The sequence below is a fragment of the Pagrus major genome, chromosome 19, assembly GCF_040436345.1.
Source record: "Pagrus major chromosome 19, Pma_NU_1.0".
Classification (NCBI taxonomy): Eukaryota; Metazoa; Chordata; class Actinopteri; order Spariformes; family Sparidae; genus Pagrus; species Pagrus major.
Window position 1 is genome coordinate 26423205 of NC_133233.1, and position 23895 is coordinate 26447099.

The 23895-nt window shown below is 40.9% G+C and overlaps 2 protein-coding genes across 2 annotated transcripts in view; one reads left to right on the plus strand and one right to left on the minus strand.

Annotated features, from left to right (window-relative positions):
* Window positions 1–5084: 5084 nt before the first annotated feature.
* hhla2b.2 (HERV-H LTR-associating 2b, tandem duplicate 2) lies at window positions 5085–11845 on the plus strand. The gene is made up of 7 exons (XM_073487876.1): window positions 5085–5347; window positions 7743–8057; window positions 9627–9890; window positions 9996–10292; window positions 10465–10577; window positions 10672–10736; window positions 10943–11845. Exons 1-7 carry the CDS (start codon window positions 5281–5283, stop codon window positions 10968–10970), a joined length of 1149 nt encoding a protein of 382 aa, XP_073343977.1. The 5' UTR covers window positions 5085–5280; the 3' UTR covers window positions 10971–11845.
* A 1630-nt stretch (window positions 11846–13475) lies between these two features.
* The window catches only part of LOC141014347 (uncharacterized), a 72427-nt gene continuing 62007 nt past the window's right edge, over window positions 13476–23895 (minus strand). Inside the window, 6 exon segments of the mRNA XM_073488085.1 lie at window positions 13476–13505; window positions 14818–14927; window positions 14930–14991; window positions 16061–16234; window positions 21136–21309; window positions 22237–22410. Of these exon segments, the coding sequence (XP_073344186.1) occupies window positions 13476–13505; window positions 14818–14927; window positions 14930–14991; window positions 16061–16234; window positions 21136–21309; window positions 22237–22410 (724 nt within the window).

A 23895-nucleotide genomic window follows, 5' to 3' on the forward strand; every position in this document is an offset into this window, starting at 1 on the left:
ATTTGTTGAGACGAGAGCTGCGCTTCCATTATTGCTGTCATTCTTCGTCTACGATCACATTTGAATATCATTCCTTATTATCTTTATTATTTAAATTATATTTGAATTTTTGATCCTCAAATTTAGGCTGTTATAAATATTTTATTTTGTATTATTTTTACGTTAGCAAGCGATCCTATGTCTAAATATAATAGCCGTCTTTACGTAAACCTGACGTCGAGGCTAAAACGCATTTAAATTGTGGCTGTCTGTTTTAGTAGACGTTTATTTAAAGATGGTTAAACTTTCACTTTTAGACGGATCTCACCAGGATTTGAAGTACTGGGTTTCAACTGAAAATTTGACATTGTCGAGGAAATAAAAGGTGTTATTGTAGCAAAAAAATAAATAAAAGCAATGATGCATTTCAAGAAGGGGAGGCAGCGTTCAAACTGCCAACCTTTTGTCCAGCACAGTTTATCATACTTAACATCGTGTAAAGCATCTTTTAATCGCATCATCTTGTTGCACCCTCTTCTTCTGCATGATGGTTTTTCCCAATTTGAGAATTGTTGTCACCCAGTGCTTATATCAAACATGCAGACTCTTGATAATCACATAATAAATGGAAACAGGCATTAATTCACAGTGTTTTTATATATAACTCTTCTCTCACGATGTTGCATAACGATGTTATGAAACGACACATATTTGTGCGTCAAAGCTCGCAAATTTAATCAACAAAAATGTGTGCACATTTACTATCATGGTCATTTTTTATTGCTGGTTTGACGAGGTGTCTATTTAGACACTAGGCAAGCTTGTGGTGCCACAAGGACAAGGAGCAAACATTGTTTGTGATGTTTGTTTTTTTAAAGTTTTATGTGGTCGAGTCTCGTCTGTTTCACTCTGGTGGAGATGAAACAGGAGTACGTGAAATGGACTTCTAGTTTCTGATTTAGTTCCTGAGGTTCAGCATTTTTTAGCACTATTCAGCGTGAAAAAGGCATTGAACTTCAAGGATCATTTGAAAAGTTACATGAGGCTGAGGAGCAAAACGCTGCATCACAAACTTGTGAACTTCAATATGCAAAAAAGAGCCTTGATTTGAATGATACGATATTTGAGGATGTCTTTTCTCCTGAGGCTTCCGTCTGTCATCCCTGGCTCTAGGAGGGAATCAGCACTTGCACGGGCTGGATTTTTAAATTCAAAGCTTGAGTTCATGTTCTGCTACCTGCACCTGAGTCCTGCTGAAAAGGACAATCCAAGAGGTCAAGCACCTTCTGGAAACTGTTTCCTGGATTATAAAGATGAATGTGACTGTGAATCACTGATGTGACTGAACAATACAGACTTTCGTATTGACGTGGAGAGATTAATGTTTAACTTTCTGTCATAAATACATTATCTGCGGCAGAATCAAAGGGTTTCTGATTCTCTCTGCACTGCCACATTTTGCTGTAAACATGCGTCACGTTTCCTGAATTATACTTGACCTCTTTCACTAATGTGTCATAATTAATGTAATGTTATTAAAAAGACTAATCAATGAAGGTTTGTGTCTGCTTTTTATATGAGATGTGACAAAACAATATAACTCAAGGTCCATTAGCCCACAAAGACAAGGTGGAGACAGGTCTCTGTAAAGATGAGATGGAGACAGGTCTCTGTAAAGATGTGGTGGAGACAGGTCTCTGTAAAGACGTGGTGGAGTCAGGTCTCTGTAAAGATGAGATGGAGACAGGTCTCTGTAAAGATGTGGTGGAGACAGGTCTCTGTAAAGATGTGGTGGAGACAGGTTTCTGTAAAGATGAGATGGAGACAGGTCTCTGTAAAGATGTGGTGGAGACAGGTCTCTGTAAAGATGTCGTGGAGACAGGTCTCTGTAAAGATGTGGTGGAGACAGGTCTCTGTAAAGATGAGATGGAGACAGGTCTCTGTAAAGATGTGGTGGAGACAGGTCTCCGTAAAGACGTGGTGGAGTCAGGTCTCTGTAAAGATGAGATGGAGACAGGTCTCTGTAAAGATGTGATGGAGACAGGTCTCTGTAAATGTGTGGTGGAGACAGGTCTCTGTAAAGATGAGATGGAGACAGGTCTCTGTAAAGATGTGGTGGAGTCAGGTTTCTGTAAAGATGAGATGGAGACAGGTCTCTGTAAAGATGAGGTGGAGACAGGTCTCTGTAAAGATGTGATGGAGACAGGTCTCTGTAAATGTGTGGTGGAGACAGGTCTCTGTAAAGATGAGATGGAGACAGGTCTCTGTAAAGATGTGGTGGAGTCAGGTCTCTGTAAAGATGAGATGGAGACAGGTGAGGTGGAGACAGGTCTCTGTAAAGACGTGGTGGAGTCAGGTCTCTGTAAAGATGAGATGGAGACAGGTCTCTGTAAAGATGTGGTGGAGACAGGTCTCTGTAAAGACGTGGTGGAGTCAGGTCTCTGTAAAGATGAGATGGAGACAGGTCTCTGTAAAGATGTGGTGGAGACAGGTCTCTGTAAAGACGTGGTGGAGTCAGGTCTCTGTAAAGATGAGATGGAGACAGGTCTCTGTAAAGATGTGGTGGAGACAGGTCTCTGTAAAGATGTGGTGGAGACAGGTCTCTGTAAAGATGTGGTGGAGACAGGTCTCTGTAAAGACGTGGTGGAGACAGGTCTCTGTAAAGATGAGATGGAGACAGGTCTCTGTAAAGATGTGGTGGAGACAGGTCTCCGTAAAGACGTGGTGGAGTCAGGTCTCTGTAAAGATGAGATGGAGACAGGTCTCTGTAAAGATGTGATGGAGACAGGTCTCTGTAAATGTGTGGTGGAGACAGGTCTCTGTAAAGATGAGATGGAGACAGGTCTCTGTAAAGATGTGGTGGAGTCAGGTCTCTGTAAAGATGAGATGGAGACAGGTCTCTGTAAAGATGAGGTGGAGACAGGTCTCTGTAAAGATGTGATGGAGACAGGTCTCTGTAAATGTGTGGTGGAGACAGGTCTCTGTAAAGATGAGATGGAGACAGGTCTCTGTAAAGATGTGGTGGAGTCAGGTCTCTGTAAAGATGAGATGGAGACAGGTCTCTGTAAAGACGTGGTGGAGTCAGGTCTCTGTAAAGATGAGATGGAGACAGGTCTCTGTAAAGATGTGGTGGAGACAGGTCTCTGTAAAGACGTGGTGGAGTCAGGTCTCTGTAAAGATGAGATGGAGACAGGTCTCTGTAAAGATGTGGTGGAGACAGGTCTCTGTAAAGATGTGGTGGAGACAGGTTTCTGTAAAGATGAGATGGAGACAGGTCTCTGTAAAGATGTGGTGGAGACAGGTCTCTGTAAAGATGTGGTGGAGACAGGTCTCTGTAAAGATGAGATGGAGACAGGTCTCTGTAAAGATGTTGTGGAGACAGGTCTCCGTAAAGACGTGGTGGAGTCAGGTCTCTGTAAAGATGAAATGGAGACAGGTCTCTGTAAAGATGTGATGGAGACAGGTCTCTGTAAATGTGTGGTGGAGACAGGTCTCTGTAAAGATGAGATGGAGTCAGGTCTCTGTAAAGATGAGATGGAGACAGGTCTCTGTAAAGATGAGGTGGAGACAGGTCTCTGTAAAGATGTGATGGAGACAGGTCTCTGTAAATGTGTGGTGGAGACAGGTCTCTGTAAAGATGAGATGGAGACAGGTCTCTGTAAAGATGTGGTGGAGTCAGGTCTCTGTAAAGATGAGATGGAGACAGGTCTCTGTAAAGATGAGGTGGAGACAGGTCTCTGTAAAGATGTGGTGGAGTCAGGTCTCTGTAAAGATGTGGTGGAGTCAGGTCTCTGTAAATGTGTGGTGGAGACAGGTCTCTGTAAAGATGTGGTGGAGACAGGTCTGTAAAGATGAGATGGAGACAGGTCTCTGTAAAGATATGGTGGAGTCAGGTCTCTGTAAAGATGAGATGGAGACAGGTCTCTGTAAAGATATGGTGGAGTCAGGTCTCTGTAAAGGTGAGATGGAGACAGGTCCCTGTAAAGATGAGGTGGAGACAGGCCTCGGTAAAGATGAGATGGAGACAGGTCTCTGTAAAGATGAGATGGAGACAGGTCCCTGTAAAGATGTGGTGGAGACAGGTCTCTGTAAAGATGTGGTGGAGTCAGGTCTCTGTAAAGATGTGGTGGAGACAGGTCTGTAAAGATGAGATGGAGACAGGTCTCTGTAAAGATATGGTGGAGTCAGGTCTCTGTAAAGGTGAGATGGAGACAGGTCCCTGTAAAGATGAGGTGGAGACAGGCCTCGGTAAAGATGAGATGGAGACAGGTCTCTGTAAAGATGAGATGGAGACAGGTCCCTGTAAAGATGTGGTGGAGACAGGTCTCTGTAAAGATGTGGTGGAGTCAGGTCTCTGTAAAGATGTGGTGGAGACAGGTCTGTAAAGATGAAATGGAGACAGGTCTCTGTAAAGATAAGGTGGAGACAGGTCTCTGTAAATGTGTGGTGGAGACAGGTCTCTGTAAAGATGTGGTGGAGTCAGGTCTCTGTAAAGATGTGGTGGAGACAGGTCTGTAAAGATGAGATGGAGACAGGTCTGTAAAGATGAGATGGAGACAGGTCTCTGTAAAGATAAGGTGGAGACAGGTCTCTGTAAAGATGTGTTGGAGACAGGTCTCTGTAAGATAAACAGCGTTGTCCAATGTTCTCCAAACACGGTGGATTTTAGTTGAGATCCGTGACTTTTCCTCTCCCCTTGACCCCGCCTCAGTGAACCGCACCGTAGAGACTTCATTCTGAAGATGTAACGGATGTTACATATTTATTTTACCTACGTGACTTTTCAAAGGTTTGGCGTGATACTGGGTTGACTCACAATGGTTGAAGGCGTTTTTGTATTTCACTTTTCTTTGTAATCTCTTCTTGAGTCATCTTTTAAAAAGACCACTCCTAACAGGTAAGGTTAACTTTGTCAGTTTTGTTAGATCATTAACTGATAAGATTAGCTGTTAGTTTGGTCAGTTACTTCCTGTTAGCAGGAAGCCTGATAGAGATTAATTAAAAGATCTGAATACTCCAATCAGCAGACTCCACCCTCACTTTATATGTTACAACGCTGCTCATTACAACTTGACCTTTGTCAACACACACACACACACACACACAGAGAGAGAGAGAGAGAGCGCTGACGCCGAGGCTAAAATAGCTCATACTCTTACTGGATGAGTGCTTATGAAACTTTAAACCAGTCGGACCAGCTGGGCGGCCTCGACCTTGAGGTGAAACTCCCGCTGTAAACTGTGAAGTGATTGTGTTTGTGTCCAGTGAACTACAGAAGGACGGAGGACATTTAAGAAGAGGATGTCTGTGGTCAGGTGTCCTGTGTACCTGGTGGTCCTCACCTTTCTGTGGACTTCTAACAGAGGAGGTGAGTGAGGCGTTCACAGCCCATCTGATCTTCTTCCAGTCTAAACTTAGATCACAGATGTGTTTAAACTTAGTACAGGAGTCATTTTCTTTCACCAGGAAATATAATGAATTCAGATATACCTATAATAAAAACTGTTGAATCAATCCACCTAAAAACACAAAGAAACTACACATTCTCTCTCTAGTTTTGGTGTTCGTGTCACAGTTTTAGATGTTTTTTAATGTCTTATTAAACTGAAGCTGCCATCTCATTATAATAGGAGAGAACTCAGTTTCATGTGTTGTAGATAAGCTGTAAAATGACCTTCACCTGAACTATACTGGGTGACGGAGTGAATCTAACATGTCAGCACTTAACACTGAAACTATGTACACAGCCAGAAAAAGTAGAGATAAGTGAGAACATAGGTCAGTGTGAGTTAAACATTTAACTGTTGAGTAAAAGTAAAAACACAACAAGCTAATTCATTGATTTAGGTTTTTTTTAAAATATTGATTATTACCAGAGTCATGCTGTGGACTTTAGTCAAGTGACAAAGTTCAGAGTGATTATGTTTATCTAACAAGAAAAAAAACCCACACCTCCATTTTATCTGCAAGAAAAATGATTTTGACAATCAAAATATAAGGAAGTGAAGCAATAAAATAAACCAATTGCTAAGAAGTGTAGAAAGAAGATCAGGGAAAGATTTACCTGAATCTTGTGCAACCTGTTTGGCTTCATTCCTACACACACAAAGAATGTATCATGAATGTTTCCTGTAACTCACCTCATGATCAACTAAAGATGTTTCACTTTATCATCCAGAGAACATTCCACATTTTCCTGACTTTAAAATATTTTGTTTTCTATATTTTCTACTCTTAAAGCCACACAGATAAATATTTTTATTCCAACTCAACGGCCAGAATAAATGTTAGCCACGTTTCTGCAAAACTACAGATAAGTTAAAACTGGACGTTTTCTTTATGTTGCAACTTCACTTTTGTTCAGGTTGGATTTTCCATTCCTCTCTCGTCACTTGTGTGCTCTGCTTAGGTTTAGGCAAAAAAAACAAAACAAACACTAGTGGGGCACTACAGGGGGAAGCCACACAAAACCACCCGGGGACTTGCAACCAAGAAATATTTAAACCTCAGACTGGACACACAGGCTCGTTCTTGAATAGGCAGAGACGTTAGTTATAAATGAAAGGTTTTATTTTGAACAATAATCAAAATAATCAATGTAAACAGGCAGGGGTTGGAACTGCTGAGAGGGAGAGAAAGGGTTACTGAGCAAATGAAAAAAATCAGTAAGGTGAATATAAATAACTTTATTACAATTATCCTTTAAAAAGGCCTCAATATGAAATATTAAATAGAAAATCAGTGTAATTTTATTAAAAGTCGGTCCAACCATGACTATGAAAAAGGAAAACTGAGCTGAGGCCACATGTGGAGGGCAGACTACACAGCGGCAGTGTCCAGGGGTGGTACCACTCCTCACCTTCAGTGCAGCACAGCGAACCTCACAGCAAAATGGTGCAGTCGATAGTGTGAACCGTGTTTCCTCGCATGCAAAAAGTGAAGGGACCTCACCACGGGCGCCTCCCAACAATAAAGCACTCTGCTTAGGAAAATAACTAAACAAATCAGAAAAACAAGTCATCAAATAAACAAGGTAACAAAATAACAAAGTAAAGTGAGGTAACCAGTTGGTCTTAACAAATTCAACCTTAAATCTAACTCAGGAAAACAAATAATAGTTCAAACAAACTACAACGCTAATGAAACACTAAACTAAAGGCAAAACTGCAGGAAAACATCTGTGTTGTTGTGCAGGTGAACCACCCTGTGCACCAGACATAAACACACAAAGCACTCTGGTGAGGGACAAACAGGGATTCGTCACATGGACACCAAACACTGCCCGCCACAGCAGAGGCAGAACAATGGCACACAGGTGCCTCATCGCTTGGCCCTGATTAGGGAATATGTTGTGGGAGGAGTTGATTCAAGGCTGCATTCACCAACACTACGCCTTGATCTGTACTAGGGGAGTATACCCCACCAGGTATACTAGGAAAAGAGGTCATACTTACCATTACAAGCCAATTATTACTATTATAATCATTATTATGCCCCGACGAGCCCACATTACCCATCAATGTAGTTTCGACCTCTGTTGTTATAGTGACGACACACAGTTGTTCGTATCAGTAGCAAGCAAAGGCTTCTCCGTCTCTACTGACCCTGTCGTGATGTCTGGAGGACATTTAGCTCTCCATGATTATAAGTGATTAATGTGATTTGAATTTGATCAAAAAAGTTAATAACCATCAGCTTTTAAAGAGGCTCACTTCTCCTTGAACTGAACCCTGATGGATGTTTCTTCACCTGGTGTTTTTCAGATGCAGAAATCTGCGTCTTTAACAACAGCTGCATCTTACCGTGCAGCTTTCAGCCGGGTGACGAAGTCGTCATCCACTGGATTCAGGTGAATGGAAAAGAAAACACCGTCCACTCCTACTACCACGGCCAGGACCAGCTCGCCTACCAAGACCAGCGCTTCAAAGCCAGGACGTCACTGTTCCGGGACCAGATCTCCAAAGGGAACGCCTCGCTCCGGCTGACAGGAGTGCAGTTTCAGGACGAGGGCAGATACAAGTGTTATACAAGCACCATCACTGGCAACCACGAGTTATTTATCTACCTAAATGTGGAAGGTAGGAAATTCATAGTACAGAGAACACAAACATTTACGAGCTAAAAATAGGGACGCAACATCCCAAAATGGTGCGAGGCTTCAGTGTAATGCTGTGTTCATGGCTCGGCCCGACGCGGCATGATTAAAGCCGGCTGCCTTCAGTGCAGGTCAGGTTTCTTTTGCTTTGGCATCATTTTTTCATCCTGCCAACTTACTCAGTGTCATTTGAATGCATACTTAAGTGCGTTAGACTGCAAGTGTGCATACTGTGACACCATCGGCACTCCTCAGAGTAGTCAGCAGCTTTTTCCAGACTGTCGGTGTGGGTCAAACTCTCTGTTTGGCTGTTTAGCAAAGCAAATGCATGCATGAGAAGGGAAGCAGAAAGAGAGAAGTCACTGTAGTCACTTTTCACCTCTTTGCCAGTGTCATTTGTAACTTTTTATCAGACGTATTCTTGATTAGAAGAGACTGTATTGGCAAGAGTGTTGCGAACAATGCTGCTTTGTAATAACAGCGCATGTGTGAGCTAGCTGGCTGTCGGCTGCAGCTTTAACGTGTGTTTAAGTGCAGCTTTTTTTTTTTTAGGTGAGGCAGTCGAGCTGCACAAACACATTTTACAGTTTTTAAATTGGCCTTAAAAGAGTGAATGGAGGATTTTTGCTGTCGAATTGCTGCAAATGTGCATTTCCTCCAAGTGCTTTTGTTTTCTCACGTTGCAGTGTGTTGAGCTTTCTCAGCTGCAGTATTCAGACACCTGGGCTGATACCATTTCATTCCCAGGGAGAGGAGACTGAAACACGATTCAGTCAGGGCTGTGTGAAAGAGGTCATCGCGTTGATAAGAGCCCCGGCACAATAAACCTAATCACAGACTTATTGTGCTGATTGCAAGAAGGAGAAGGTCTCTCTGGAGAAGCACTTGTGATTGTGGAGAGTTTGAAGAGAAATGCATGATTTTCTTCATTTGTAGTGACTCTGGACACTTTATACCCGTCTGTCTAACACACTGGTTGTTTAAAAACATGTTTTTCCCCCTGTTGTTTGGATAATGTTGAAACACACATTGAATCTTATGGAAAAAAAAATGCTACAAAGCCATGATAAATGTTACATTTCTGCTTTGTTTGGAAGAACATGCTCGAGCCGGAGCAGTTCTAGCCACCACCTACAGAAACTCTCATTCTGAGCCCAGTGGTTCCTTTAATGACCTCATATAAAGAATGGAAAACTAATAAAAAGTAATAAAAACTGTGATCATTTGATTTGTCATCCTCTGAGACCAAAGTCTGTAGGCTGAAGTGCAAGTGCTGCATTACTGCACCTTCTTTCAGTCACTATAGTTACTCTGAACCCTTCGTCGAGGTATTAGCACATCTTAACATCTGGGATGGCAGCTCATGAAATCTCATCTTCAAGGTTCTGGGGCGCTTCATGTCTTTGGATAAACGACATTAGGTGCAGAGAACATGAAGGAAGGAACAAGTAAAACCCAAGAAAACACAGCATGAATAACACGGGCTGAAGCTGTCATCATCAGGTCACCGCTTTCAAAATGTGTTGAAATGTGTGAATCTTGTCTTTTGCAGCTCCGGTCCGTAAAGTCCACATTCAGCAGGCAGGAAACAGCATCACCTGCAGCTCAGAGGGGATCTACCCTGAGCCTAAGCTCACCTGGTCCACCAACCCTCCAACAAACTTCACCTTCAAGGAACGAACCAAAGTCCAGCAGACTGAACAGCGGCTCTACAGCATCAGTAGTTCTCTGATCCGTTCAGACGGCGTCACTGATCTGACCTACAGCTGCACCGTCAGCACCGGCAGAAACAGCAGGACCACTTTGTTCAAAGAAAGTAAGAGTTTCCTGCAGTCACTGTGGAACTGTCCTCAAAATGAGCTCAGACATCAGATATTCAGTGGATTGTTTCATTTGTTTCTGTGTTTCTGTGTCATTTCAGCTTCTATCAGCGGTTCAGGCGGTAAAACAACAATCCCCTGCGGTGATCCAAAATCTGCCCACACAGGCCTCATCTGGAGGTTCAACCACAGTCAGATCGTCCTGAGCCAGACCAGGGCCGACGTCTCCTACACGGCCTCAGCGCAGTGGAGGGAGCACGTGAAGGATGTATCTGCGTCAGGCAGCCTCACGCTGAAGGACTTATCTTCAGATCAGGAGGGAACGTACACCTGTGAACTCAGTGACGACGACGAGACATACATCACCAACACCTTCCTGAAGATGGTGAAAAGTCAAGGTGAGGTGGCATCAAGTGCAAAGTAATAAGTAGTAACATCAGGTTTAATACTTGTGCATGTTTACACACACATAAAGGTTCACGCTACATCTTGATGCTACAGGTGCTGAGACTGAACTTATGAAATCTGATTGGTATAAAGATTAAAAAACTAAATCTCTTTCTGTTTCAGGCACCTCTCATGTTATAGGTGGAGTAATTGGAGCTTTAGTTGTTTTAATTTTAGGGGTCTTGGTCGTACTCTTCATAAAATATAAAGAAAGGATTTGTCAAAAGTTTAAAAAGGTAAATATAATAATAATAGTATCAATAATTTAGCATGATCTTATATTTTGCCTGTGTTGTGTTGTGAACTAACTGTAATGTCTTTTTGACTCAGACACAAACAACAAATAATGACAAACAAACAACAAGTGGTGAAGAAGAAGAAGTATTACCTTTAAAGTAAGTATTCTGTATATTAAAGTTGAAGAATCCTGCATTTTATATCTTTAAACCTTTTTCCTTCGTTGAAAGTTGAAAAATAAGCCTGATTAATTCTATTCTATTGCTGTGATATTTACATTTATTGTCCTCTGCAACAGTTGAATGAAGAGGAGTTTTGAACGTTACATGTTTCAGGACTAAATTCTGTTAAATTTTGTTTGCAGGAATCTTAATAATGAAGAAAAACACTGAAGGGAAACCAAAGAAAGGCTGTGACGGCACTACATGCACATATCTTCCATGAAGACATTAATGTCAACTGGACAGGAAGTGGAAATAAACTTGAGACGTACTCCGGCGTCTCAGGACATTTTGTTATTACTGTTTCAGTGGAGCCGTGTTGAAACAAGACCTTCAGATCTGTGTTTTGGAGGCAAACATCTTCATCCAGACTGAAAAATGAGGACGAGGACACTGCACAGTTTCTGCTATGGTGCTTTTTATATATATTTTTAATCTTGTATGAGGGAGACTTTGGCCTGTGAAGTACAGTCTGCTGTTCCTCCTCTGCCTCATGTCGTCCACACTTGAACAAAATAGCAAAGAAATTAAAGGTGCAATATGTAGGATTGGCCACCGGTTTCATTCATGTATCACCCATATCTCCACAACACAACACATAGACATCTTAACACCAAACCTGTTATTCCTTTACATTTTGTTGATGATAAATTCATGTTTTCAACCAAAATTCTTGCACATTGCACCTTTAAATCTATGAAAATAAAGACACCGGACATTGAGGATGAGTTCAGGTGTCAGGTGGAAATTTGGTCCCAAGGGGAGGTTTTTTTTTCTAACACTACTGATGAGCTGCTGGTGTGACGATGGTTTAATACACTGTGTTTCTTTTAAGACTCTCTCATGAGGCTTTGTCTGTTGTTGTTATGGCACGTATTTTATATATTTTATGTACAGTCGGCCTCTGAATGTGCAGACAGCTCCACGTAATGACTTTATAAATTGTATAGATGTTTTCTGAACATATCACTGCCATTTGGTTGTAAAGCTTTATTTTTTCATATGTTTTTGTTGTTGTCCTGTTTGAAAATAAACTGAAAAAAGCATTTGAGTTCAGCTGAGTCCCGCTCTGCAAACACTGCACAAGCTTGTGGTGTTAACATGACACAGCACTGGATCAGACAGATGGTTTCACTGACCTCTTCTGGAGGAGTTTCATGGCTGCAGCCTCTTCCAGCAGAGATTTCACCTCCACATGACTGCAGCGAGGTGAAGTTCAGCCACCGGAGGTCAGAACAGACTCACACGTCTGACACACACAGTCAATTCACAAAACACACTGATGCTTCAATTAATGCACACATTCTCTGTATAATTGAGATATAATATAGTAATACAATAATAATAATAAAAACATTTTACAAATCAACAGTAAAGATGGACTCATGCTATTCTTTGTGGATTTTCTGTTAAAGTTCATCATATAAAACATTTACATATTTAAAAGCATATGACATAATTCGGACACAAAAAAGGGAACTGTATTCGAGTAAAGTTACAGAAATACAAGATGTAATTAGATTACAGATGCATTCAGTAACAAAGGGGATCACTAACAAGATTACAATTTCAAAATAAAGAATGATATACTGTCTGTAACTGTGTATTCTGTAAGAATATACACTCGTTATTAACATTAAATAAAAGTCATCTTATTGATATTTCTTTTCTCTCGTCTTTATTAGCATAAGTAAAGGAAAGTAATCAAGTTACATGACTTTAATCTTGTGATACCTGGATGACGTCCCTGAGTACATTTTGAACAGGTAATTAGTGACACTGTTGGAGAACATGTTTAAAGGAACATCTCAGCCCTGCTGACATTTATTATTGGACTCCATGTTTTGTTTTGTGTTTGTTCAAAAGGTCCCTGAGACAGAACCAACGATGTCATCAGTCAGCTGGAGTTAAAACAGGAGCTGCAGTTTTACACATTAACTGTGTCGTATAAAATTACCTCATTGTGAGAGAGCAACTCCTCAACTTTTACATGGTCCATTTCACACAATTACCTGTAAAACATCACGGGAGGATTTGTTGGAAAATAGTAAAAAATTCTGAGAAAAAAGTGAATATTCTGAAAAAATTCATTAATTAATTGATTAATTACATTGATCAACACAAGTGGAACCATCAAAATATTGTTTAATAAATGTTTTGCTCATTACAAAAGAATAAACATTTAACTTTAAATACAATATTCATTTAATTCCATGTATTTTTCAGGGATTATTAGAATAAAAGTAACAGTAATCTCACACAAGCAGAAGAGATGCATTGTAACAGAGTTAGTAGTTTTTTTCCATCTGCAGCCCAAACAAACATTAATTACTAATATTTTGAACGTGTTACATTTGGAGAAATTGATCCCATTTCATAACAATTGTTAGTGTTGTAACATTCAGTTCAACAGCAGTGCCTCTACAAACAATGCAATCTGTCCCAGAATATAGAGATTCATATGCAATAAAAAATCTAAACACACAGAATAAAGAACATGTACAGAAATAATCTTGCACTGATGAATATGACACTGCAGACTTCTGCATTCTGACATCAACCTCCATTTTACAGCATAATATGAAAATGAACAGGCGTTCTCCATCATTCAACAACCAGTCAGTGTATAAACAGACTGACTGAATCAGAAGAAGAAAGACAGAACGTGATGCAGACTCACGTCCAGGTTCCAGGTGGAGGAGGTGTCTGAGTGTGGAGCAGAAGGAGTGGAGGAGCGTCAGTGTGTCTGCAGAGACTGTGTAGAAGGACAGAGCAGCAGCAGAGCAGTCCAGATACACTGATGATACTCTGTCACATCCAGAGGAACACAGGGACGATGCTGGACTGGACATTGTGTGTGACAGTGGAGCTGATCTCAGAGCAGTTCACACTGCAGCACTGACAGTCATCTCCACTTGTTGTGATTGGTCCGTCAGTCACTGCTGGATGAAGCTCTCCTCTCCACTCCACCTCCCAGTAACACGGCCCAGTCAGAGCCTCTCCACCCACCAGCTGATGGTGCTGCTTCAACCTCTCTGGATCATCAGGACACAGCTGATCCTCTCAACACCTCCACCTTCCTCATCACTCTGACAGAGATCACCACCTGATGAGAGAAGCAGAGAGACAGTAAAGTGATAAATAAGTGTTGACAGAGACTCCCTCCATCAGCTGTCAGTCAGTGATATAAAGACCAGCAGGACTTCAGTCCTGTTCAGACCACAAGTGGAGCGGCTGTGTAGCGTAGCCAGCTTCCTTTCAGCTCATGTTAACGTGTTGGAGTGAAGCTCACAGACCTGCAGACACTTTGGACATCAAGTCTGTTTACTCTGCAGCTTTCACTGAAGGACACAGTGGAAATAAACTGCTGACAGTCCCTGAACGCATCATGACTGCAGGAACACAGATATTCACTGCTCTCTTTAATGATGGACGGCTGTTTGGGTTCAAAGCTGTTAGAAACCAGCATCTATATTTATTATGTTCAACATCAGCTGTGGTTTGTGGACTTCAGCAGAGGTTCTGGTCCGTATACAGACCACATGGTTACTAAATGTAATGATGGTTCTCTGAAATAAGAGCCAGTGATGTGCAGGCTTCAGTCAGACTGATCTGAGAGCTGTGACAAAGATGAACTGATCAGTTGTTCAGTGTTGAAATGAGAGAACAAACACTTTGAGATCAGATTTGATGCTCCGACAGTTTGATGAATGAGGACACTGTCTCTATACATCCTGTGATGCTGTCAGCTGTGATCCAGCTTTATTTCCTGTAGACATGAACACAACAACAACAGTCGTCTTCACATCAACTCAAACACACGATCACAACAAGCTTCTGGCTCGTCTGATTGGCTGACTGCTCTCTCTCTGTCTTTCTGTCCAATCATGAAGCCTGTCACCGTTCTCCTCTCACAGCTTCACTGAGGAAAGCAGGAAATACTGGATCTTTACTTTGATACTGTGTTTAGTACAATACTGCTGAAACCAGCATGAACTGACTCCAACCCTCTACTGACCTCAGAGTCTCCAGTCTACAGTGTGGACTCTCCTTCAGATCACACAGCAGCTTCACGTCTGAATCCTGCAGGTTGTTTCCTCTCAGCTCCAGCTCTCTCAGATGGGAGGGGTTGGACTTCAGAGCTGAGGCCAGAGAAGCACAGCTGATCTCTGACAAACTGCACCAATTCAATCTGAATAAAGAATAAATGATGTAAGTTTAGAAGACAATGTTCCTGCTTGAAATCATTCAGTGATTAATAATCTGTTCAAAAAGAAAAAGAGAAAATGGAAACTGCAAACATCTGAACCCAACAGGACGCAGGTTAAAACCTCTAAAATACAAAAGGTGACAAAGAGCTCTCATTAATATTAATGACAACGTGCTGCTACTTCAATAAAGACGTCGTGACTTCACCTCTTAAACTCTGCAGCTCCACCAGTGGCTCCATCTATACAAACTCATGTTGTGAAGCCAAACAAATAAAAACTCACAAAAACTGATTTTAGATTCAATCAAAGTATCTTCAGTTTGAACTAGTGTGAGCATCATATAGTTTCATAAAACTGATGGAAAAAGAAAATACTGAATATTTGTTGTTGTCTGATTGTTGAAACAGAGATAACTTATTTATTAATTGTGTTTATGTATTTTATTATCACTTTCTTAAAAAACATGATGTGGAATATAAGATGACAATCAAGAGTTGAAGAGGATCACAGTGAATTATCCAGTGTAGATTTTTCTCTTTATATGAAGGTTTTAAATGTGCAGCTCAACACTGCTCTGCCACAGTCAATGGATTAAACCACTGTAAAAGAAATAGACTTTATCATTGAGATAGTCAGTGTGGATCAGTGTAATAAAAACTTAACATTCAACTCAACATCACAAAGTTTCCAAAACTGCAAACATGTCAGGATGAATTCTGGGGAAGAGTCAACAAAAGACATCTACTGTGTTTTTTATTATTTGAATTTTTTTTAGGAAAAGTGGAGTCAGAAGATCAAATCATCTCCAGTTTAAACTATTCAGTCAGTATAAGCATCATACAGCTTCATAAATCTTTCATTATCATTGATTTAAAAAACATGACATCCAGAGTAGATTTTTCTTGTTATATGAAGGTTTTAAATGTGCAGCTCAACATTAAGATACTCAGTGAGGATCAGTATAATATCAGCCTCATGTCTGCAGTTTAGTGTCACCACAACTTTCACATCATCTTAATCTGAGCACAGAAGTTAAAAATGTTGTCTGACCTCAGAGTCTCCAGTCGACAGTGTGGACTCTGCAGAAAATCACACAGCAGCTTCACGTCTGAATACTGCAGCTTGTTGTCACTCAGGTTCAGCTCTCTCAGATGGGAGGGGTTGGACTTCAGAGCTGAGGCCACAGAAGCACAGCTGATCTCTGACAAACTGCAGTGACTCAATCTGAATAAAGAATAAATGATGTAAGTTTAGAAGACAATGTTCCTGCTTGAAATCATTCAGTGATTAATAATCTGTTCAAAAAGAAAATGTGAAAATGGAAACTCCAAACATCTGAACCCAACAGGACGCAGGTTAAAACCTCTAAAATACAAAAGGTGACAAAGAGCTCTCATTAATATTAATGACAACGTGCTGCTACTTCAATAAAGACGTCGTGACTTCACCTCTTAAACTCTGCAGCTCCACCAGTGGCTCCATCTATACAAACTCATGTTGTGAAGCCAAACAAAGAAAAACTCACAAAAACTGATTTTAGATTCAATTCAAGATCACAAAGTTTCCAAAGATGCAAACATGTCAGGATGATTTTTTGGGAAACAGAAGTTATTTTTATTCTGGCTGTAGGGGAGTGATATAAGTTCTTTAAAAACAGAATTACTGAGCTGTTAAAGCCAAATCTTTGCAGTGTTAAATATAAATATTCCCAGCCAACAGAGTCAAATGTCTGTTCGGCGTCGAGGCTGAGAACAATAGATTTATCTTTAGTTTTGCTCATATGATCCATTAAGTGTAAAACTCGTCTTACATTATCTTGTGTCTGTCTGTTCCTGAGGAACCCTGTTTGGTCGTCATCTATTATGTCAGGAAGTTTGTTGTCAAGTCTTTTTGCAATTATTGAGGTGTATAGTCTGTAGTCTAAATGTTGTATTGATGTGGGTCTGTACCAACTACACTCTATCTTTACCCATCTTTGGGATTATGGAAATTATTGCTTGTCTCCAGGATGTTGGTGTTTCTCCACCTTTAAGTGTAAAATTGAAGCATTTCAATAATACTGGTGTTAGTATCTCTCTGAATGTGTTGTACCATTCAGCTGGGTATCCATCCGCGCCTGGCATTTTATTTGTTTTGAGTCTCGATATGGCATTATCTAATTCTTGTTTGGTTATCTCACCTGTCATTACTTTATTCTGTTCGGTTTCGGTCCAATGAGCTCAAAAGATGTGTAATGCTTGCAGAATCTACACTATCCGGTTGTGTGTACGAGCCCTTATAGTCATTTTCAAAGCAGTGTTGTATTTCTTTTAGCTTGTTACACATTTTGGCAGATTGTGTATCTTTGATTTTATGAATGGACTTTTCATCCTGTTGCCTTCTTCTCCTCCAAGCTAATAGTGTTTTAGCTCTTGGCCCATTGTCATAATACCTTTGTTTGGTGGACCTAGTTTTCATCTCCTCTTGAATGTCATATATTCTGTTCAAGTTGTGTCTGGTCACTTTTATCTGCTCTAATAATCGGGGGTCGTTACGTTCCATGTGTTTAATTTCTTGGTCTTTGAGTTCTTGTAGTAAGAAAAAAATGCTTAATTAACTAATCGATCACTTAATTCATCAATGATTTAACAGACCCACTGACTCCAGTCTCCCGCGGGGTGTCTCATCTGTGCTAGCCCGGTGTGTCCGACAGGTGTTGAGCCCTCGGTGGTTTGTTCGTCAGGTGTTAAAATCCCCTTCCTCCACATGTCCTCCGACGCCTCTTTTGCGTTGTTGTATGTTGTGAGTCCTTCTTCAGAAAAGACTCAGAGTTTGTCGGCGCCGGTGTCTGGAACCTGAGTCCCTTTTCCTTTAGCACCTTCCTCAGCGGCGCATATTCCTTTCTTTTCTTCATAATTTCTACCGGCTAATCGTGGTTGAAATAAACTCTGTTTCCGTTGAGGTGTTTCTCTTTCTTTCTCCATGCGGTGTTCAGCACCAGTTCCTTGGTTCTGCAGGCGAGGAAGCACAGCATCATGGATCTCGGGGCGGCTTTGGTCCGAGTGATCTGCGACAGCGTTGTATTTTAAAGTCGATGTCAGGGAGCGATAACTCGGACTTGATCAACTTCTCCACAAACTCACATGCGTTGTCCCCCTCCTCCCCCTCGGGGATCCCAAAGATGGAGGTTATTTCTGCGGGAGCTGCTTCTCAGTCTGTCAGTTTGGACCGGACGCGCTCTTGTCAGTGGCGTATCCAGGACATTTTTACTGGGGTGGCCAAGATGGGACACAAAGCTAGTGTGGGGTGGCCGTGGCATAGCCAAGTTTAATACCACGTACGCAGCTGATCGCGGTTCGAATCCTGGCTGGACGTCCTTTGCTGCGTGTCACATCCCCTCTCTCTCCCATGATTTCCTGTCTCGTAACTGTCTCGTAAATAAAGGCGTCTATGCTGGTAAAAAAATATTTTTTTAAAAAAGTCATTTTTTTATTCAATTTCCACCCATCACAGTCCTCAGGAGCCTCTGGTTATTTAACATGTCTGTTTTTAATCAGTAATTATGTTCAGGATAGGGTTCAGATTTTCTAAGAGCCATTTCCTTGGAGTGGATTAAAGTCCTCATCTCTTCACAAGTTAGATTAGGGAGCACAATTCAACTGCTCTTAACTCATCCTGTAGAATAACATGAATCAGTCATCAGCTCATCATCTGTGTCACCTGGACTGTTACCTGTGTTTGCTTTACTAATTGAGGTGCCATCTTGTGGTCACATAAAAACACAGCAATCCAGGCAACAGAACAAACCAAAAACTTCAAATCAAAGCTTAATACTTAAAGACAGGCCTTATTAAAAAGTTTATCTGTGAGCAAAAGATAAACTAAGCTTGTAAGGAAAAAACAGAAATATGTGTTGTTCTTTACATGCTGAGTTTATGTTATTATTTAGCTTAGATATCATTTGTTGGAGATACTGGAATTAGATTTTTTTGGTTTGTTCTTTGCCAGGTGTGTTTTTATTTAACCACAAGATGGCGCCTGAATTAGTAAAGCAAAGAAATGTAATTCAATCACTGTCACTTAATCAATCAATCAATCAATCAGTCAGTCAATCAATCAGTCAGTCAATTCACTTTGAAGTAATAGCTATAACTAGAAAACATCAAGCAGGATCTTTGTCAAATCGGGTGAGAATCAGTGTGTAAAATACAGGATGTTCGTGGGGCTCTGGAGGCCCTTAAATAACAGCTCTGACTCCATTAACATGTCAAAATAAAGGAGGTGTCAACAATGTGCCTCATTATGTCTATTTATAGTATCTACAAAGGTTTATTTTTACATAACTACCAACATCTTCCATCACTTTTAATAACACAATGAACTCATTTTGCATCTCAAGCATTTGTGGCATTTGAATGCAGTTTGCTCTGCCTCTGCCTGTTTAACGTCTCAAACATGTGAACTGTGAAGATGAGCTAACTGACACAAACAAAAAGTCCTTTATCTCTAGGGGTGGTGGAAAAAATCGATAATCGATTAATCGCGATTATGAAATGACCAATTATGAATCGATTATGAATTTTCCAAAAATCGATTATTAATATTTTTCAAAATGTAATACTGTTACAACGGCGAGTCCTCCTGTCACTGGCTGTCATACAGGATTTAACCACAAGGTGGAGCTGTTAACTGTTTGTCATAACAAGATGCTGTGTAACTGAGCCAGCGAGGAAGTGTGTCGGCGCTAACGCTAACCAGGTGCTAACCGAGGTGAGCGAGGTGCGGGTGCGACGGCTGAAAAATGGAGGGAGAAAAAACAACAACCGGCGACCAACTAATCCACCCAGCTCCACCTGGGTTTAAAGCAAGCGTGTGGATACATTTTGGTTTTCATGGGAAGTCTTCAAAAGATATCGACAGAATGTATGTTGTCTGCAAGCTTTGCCACACTAAGCTAAAGTACTGCGGCAATACTAGCAACATGAGGGCTCATGTGTCGCGCTTTCATCCAGGGGAGGCAGCCAGGGCTGAGAACGAGCGCCCGAAGCCCGTCATCCCACCAAACCAGCGCACTCTCCACGAGCTGGCTAAGCTTGCGCCCGGCTCGGAGCGAGCAAAGAAAATCACCAAGTGTATATCTTACTTCATAGCGAAGGATATGAGACCATACAGCGTGGTGGAAAATACGGGCTTCCGCTATTTGGTCCATAGTCTGGAGCCAAGATATGTTATTCCATCCCGGAGCTTTTTCACACTTAAATCGATCCCAAATCTTTACAAGGAGATCAAGTTTTCCGTGCAAGAGTCCATCAATTCTGCTGACAGAGTGGCGATAACGTGTGACGCCTGGACATCCAGAGCTACGGTGTAGATCAGTATTTGATCACTCAAGTTGAAGTTACACAGTGTGTTGTGTTTTTATAACTGTGTACAGTATAGCTACAAGGCTACAGTAAAATGTGCAAGCAGGTTGTTCCAGAGCAATAAATATTGATCAGTGTTATTTGATCACTGAAGGTACACAGTGTTGTGTTCTGTTTTTATAACTGTAATAAATTGAAGATCAATAATCATTAATCGAAAATCATATTAATAATCGATAATCAGTCGGTAATCGAATCGATAATCGCTAATAATCGATAATCGGTCTGTAATCGAATCGAGACTTCAATAATCGAAATCGAATCGAATCGGGAAATTGGGCCAATGAACCACCCCTATTTATCTCCCAGACAAAAGTCTTTAAACAGCCCTTAAATCACAGAGCAAATAAATAAATCACAGCTTGTTCTTGTGTTATAGCTACTTAAATCTAGACTGTCACACTATATTTCACACACTGGTTGGTCAAAAATATAACATCAGCTCTACTGAACACACACATCTGCAAAAACACCCTCAGTCTTCAGTCCAGAAAACAGCGTTTCATATTTCATGGCGGTGTCCACATAACAATAAAAAAAAACAAACGCTGACATTAAATGCTTAACTTGGTTTCTTGTTTTATGAAGGTTTTAAATGTGCAGCTCAACATTAAGATACTCAGTGTGGATCAGTATAATATCAGCCTCATGTCTGCAGTTTAGTGTCACCACAACTTTCACATCATCTTAATCTGAGCACAGAAGTAAAAAATGTTGTCTGACCTCAGAGTCTCCAGTCGACAGTGTGGACTCTGCAGAAAATCACACAGCAGCTTCACGTCTGAATCCTGCAGGTTGTTTTCACTCAGGTTCAGCTCTCTCAGATGGGAGGGGTTGGACTTCAGAGCTGAGGCCACAGAAGCACAGCTGATCTCTGACAACCTGCAGCTGATCAATCTGAATAAAGAATAAATGATGTAAGTTTAGAAGACAATGTTCCTGCTTGAAATCATTCAGTGATTAATAATCTGTTCAAAAAGAAAATGAGAAAATGGAAACTCCAAACATCTGAACCCAACAGGACGCAGGTTAAAACCTCTAAAATACAAAAGGTGACAAAGAGCTCTCATTAATATTAATGACAACGTGCTGCTACTTCAATAAAGACGTCGTGACTTCACCTCTTAAACTCTGCAGCTCCACCAGTGGCTCCATCTATACAAACTCATGTTGTGAAGCCAAACAAAGAAAAACTCACAAAAACTGATTTTAGATTCAATCAAATCATCTTCAGTTTAAACTATTCAGTCAGTAAAAGCATCATGTAGCTTCATAAATCTCTGATCCCTCTCAGATGGGAGGGGTTGGACTGCAGAGCTGAGGCCACAGAAGCTCAGCTGATCTCTGACAAACTGCAGAGACTCAATCTGAATAAAGAATAAATGATGTAATAAAGATCTGTTTATATTCCATCAATGTTCAGTTGTTTAATGTGCAGTTAAACATTACTGTGTCCTCATCAATTAGCTGTATCCTAAAATGATTGAGTGACTTTGTTATTGTGTTATTGTGGATCATCATGTTGTAATGTCAGCCTTCTACAGACGTCATCTAAATGTCACCACATTCATGTCAACACATGTTATCAACATGCTGCTGAACTCTGCACCCTCTTTAACACCGGTCCCAACACTACAGTATCCACAACAACATGAATCCAATTAGAGTCCAGACTGAATTCTGCTGACAGACTAAAAAAAGAGCTGTTGTGAGTTGTGTTCAGACAAACACAGAAAACAAGAAGAGTAAAGGATATTTAAAAGTCCTGTTGTGGATTTAAATTAGGGAGATAAACACTGCACAAGAGAAAATACATGAACTGACCTCAAGATCTCCAGTCTACAGTTTGGACTCTTCAGTCCTTCACACAGCAGCTTCACTCCTGAATCCTTCAGACTGTTCTCACTCAGGTGCAGCTCTCTCAGATGGGAGGGGTTGGACTTCAGAGCTGAGGCCACGACTTCACAGTCAGTCTCTGAGAGGTCACAACTAGAGAGTCTGTGATGACAGAGAAAATAAAACTGAAGGTCAAATAAAATGTGACACTTTATCTAAAAAACAGACATCAACACATTTGGCTGTAGCTCAGCTGGTCAGTTGTTCAGCCTGAGCTGGTCAGTCATTGATCACAAGGTTTGTGGTTTGAAACTTGAGCTCCTCCTGTCCACATGTCAAAGTGTCCTTGAGCAAACTAATGATCCCTCAATGGCAGCTTTAGACCAAAGTGTCTCCCAAACAAGGTGATGTGATCTGTGTCTGTTAAACTTTATTTGAACATGATGTCCACTGAGTGCTACAATCACTGGAGGTTGTAACAGCACTTGTATGTATTGACCTCAGTCATGTGCTTGTATGTAGTCTATGCATCTTTTAATATCACTCTGCTTTTCATCAAAGATTGTTTTATTATAATTTCATAGTGAATAGTTTTACTCTAGTGGAGTTCAGCTGTTTAACGACATCATTTCTTCTTGTAGTCTGGTGATGATAAAACCTCTGCACTGAACTGAACCTGCTGAGTTCTCCTTCACTGGCAGGATGAACCCTGATGTTGTCCCAGGAGCTGAATGTGTGATCGCTCTGGAGTAAACCAGTTTACAGACCAGTCCATTCAAATACTACCAGAGAGAGAGACAGAGAGAGCGTCCTCGGTGTTGATGAATCAAACTCATTTATAATACAGAAACAGGTGAGAAAAGAAATTGATTATAAGGAAGGAAACAATGTAAAGTTGCTGCTTTTATTCAATGAGAATGGAGAGGGAGATTGTTTTGCTTTTCAAGAGGGAACATGTCCTCGATTGACATCCTCTCAAACCAAGCAATAATAATAGACATGTTAGACACTGTGAGAATGGACAGATCAGTCCTTCATCCTTCCGGCTATAACACCCTGGTCTCTTCACCACTCCTGTGGCAGATTGTTGCGTCACGTTGGGTGATTATACCTGTGCTCTTGCTAAACCTCAGAACATTATCTCAGTGTCATCTAGTGTTTTGTTGACTACGTGTTTTGTGCTCCAGTGTTTTTTCTATGACTAGACGCCATCTCATTCCTATGTTTTTCCCTCTCCACGTGTGCAGATCCTCAGCGTCTCTCAGCTCAGCTCGCAGCTTCACCCATCTGCCTGGACTCTCTCCATCGCTCCATCCTGCCTGCCTGTCCTCCTCGCTCCCAGCACCAACTTGTTTACCTCAATAAATCACCTTTGAATTCATCTCTATCTCAAGTCTCTGCAGTTTGGGTCCGACTAAAAACCTCAACCCTCACAGATCCAGCAGATCACAGATATCACATGTCTGTGTGTCTGTATATAATAAGAACAATAAACAGACACATTATAGAAACAAAGTGCAGAAACTCTATCCACTGTAACAATAAGACTGTTGTGATAAAATGACTGTAACAACATGTTTCAATCTTCCATCACTTGAAGAGAGTTAGAAGATGATAGAAGACACTTTTTTCTTTTAGATATTTATA

Excerpts from the sequence above, each read along its gene's own strand:
- hhla2b.2 (XM_073487876.1), top strand. The coding sequence starts at position 5,281 with ATGTCTGTGGTCAGGTGTCCTGTGTACCTGGTGGTCCTCACCTTTCTG. Across the intron at positions 10,293-10,464 it reads GAAGATGGTGAAAAGTCAAG|GCACCTCTCATGTTATAGGT; the intron begins GTGAGGTGGCAT and ends TTTCTGTTTCAG. Across the intron at positions 10,578-10,671 it reads TTTGTCAAAAGTTTAAAAAG|ACACAAACAACAAATAATGA; the intron begins GTAAATATAATA and ends TTTTTGACTCAG.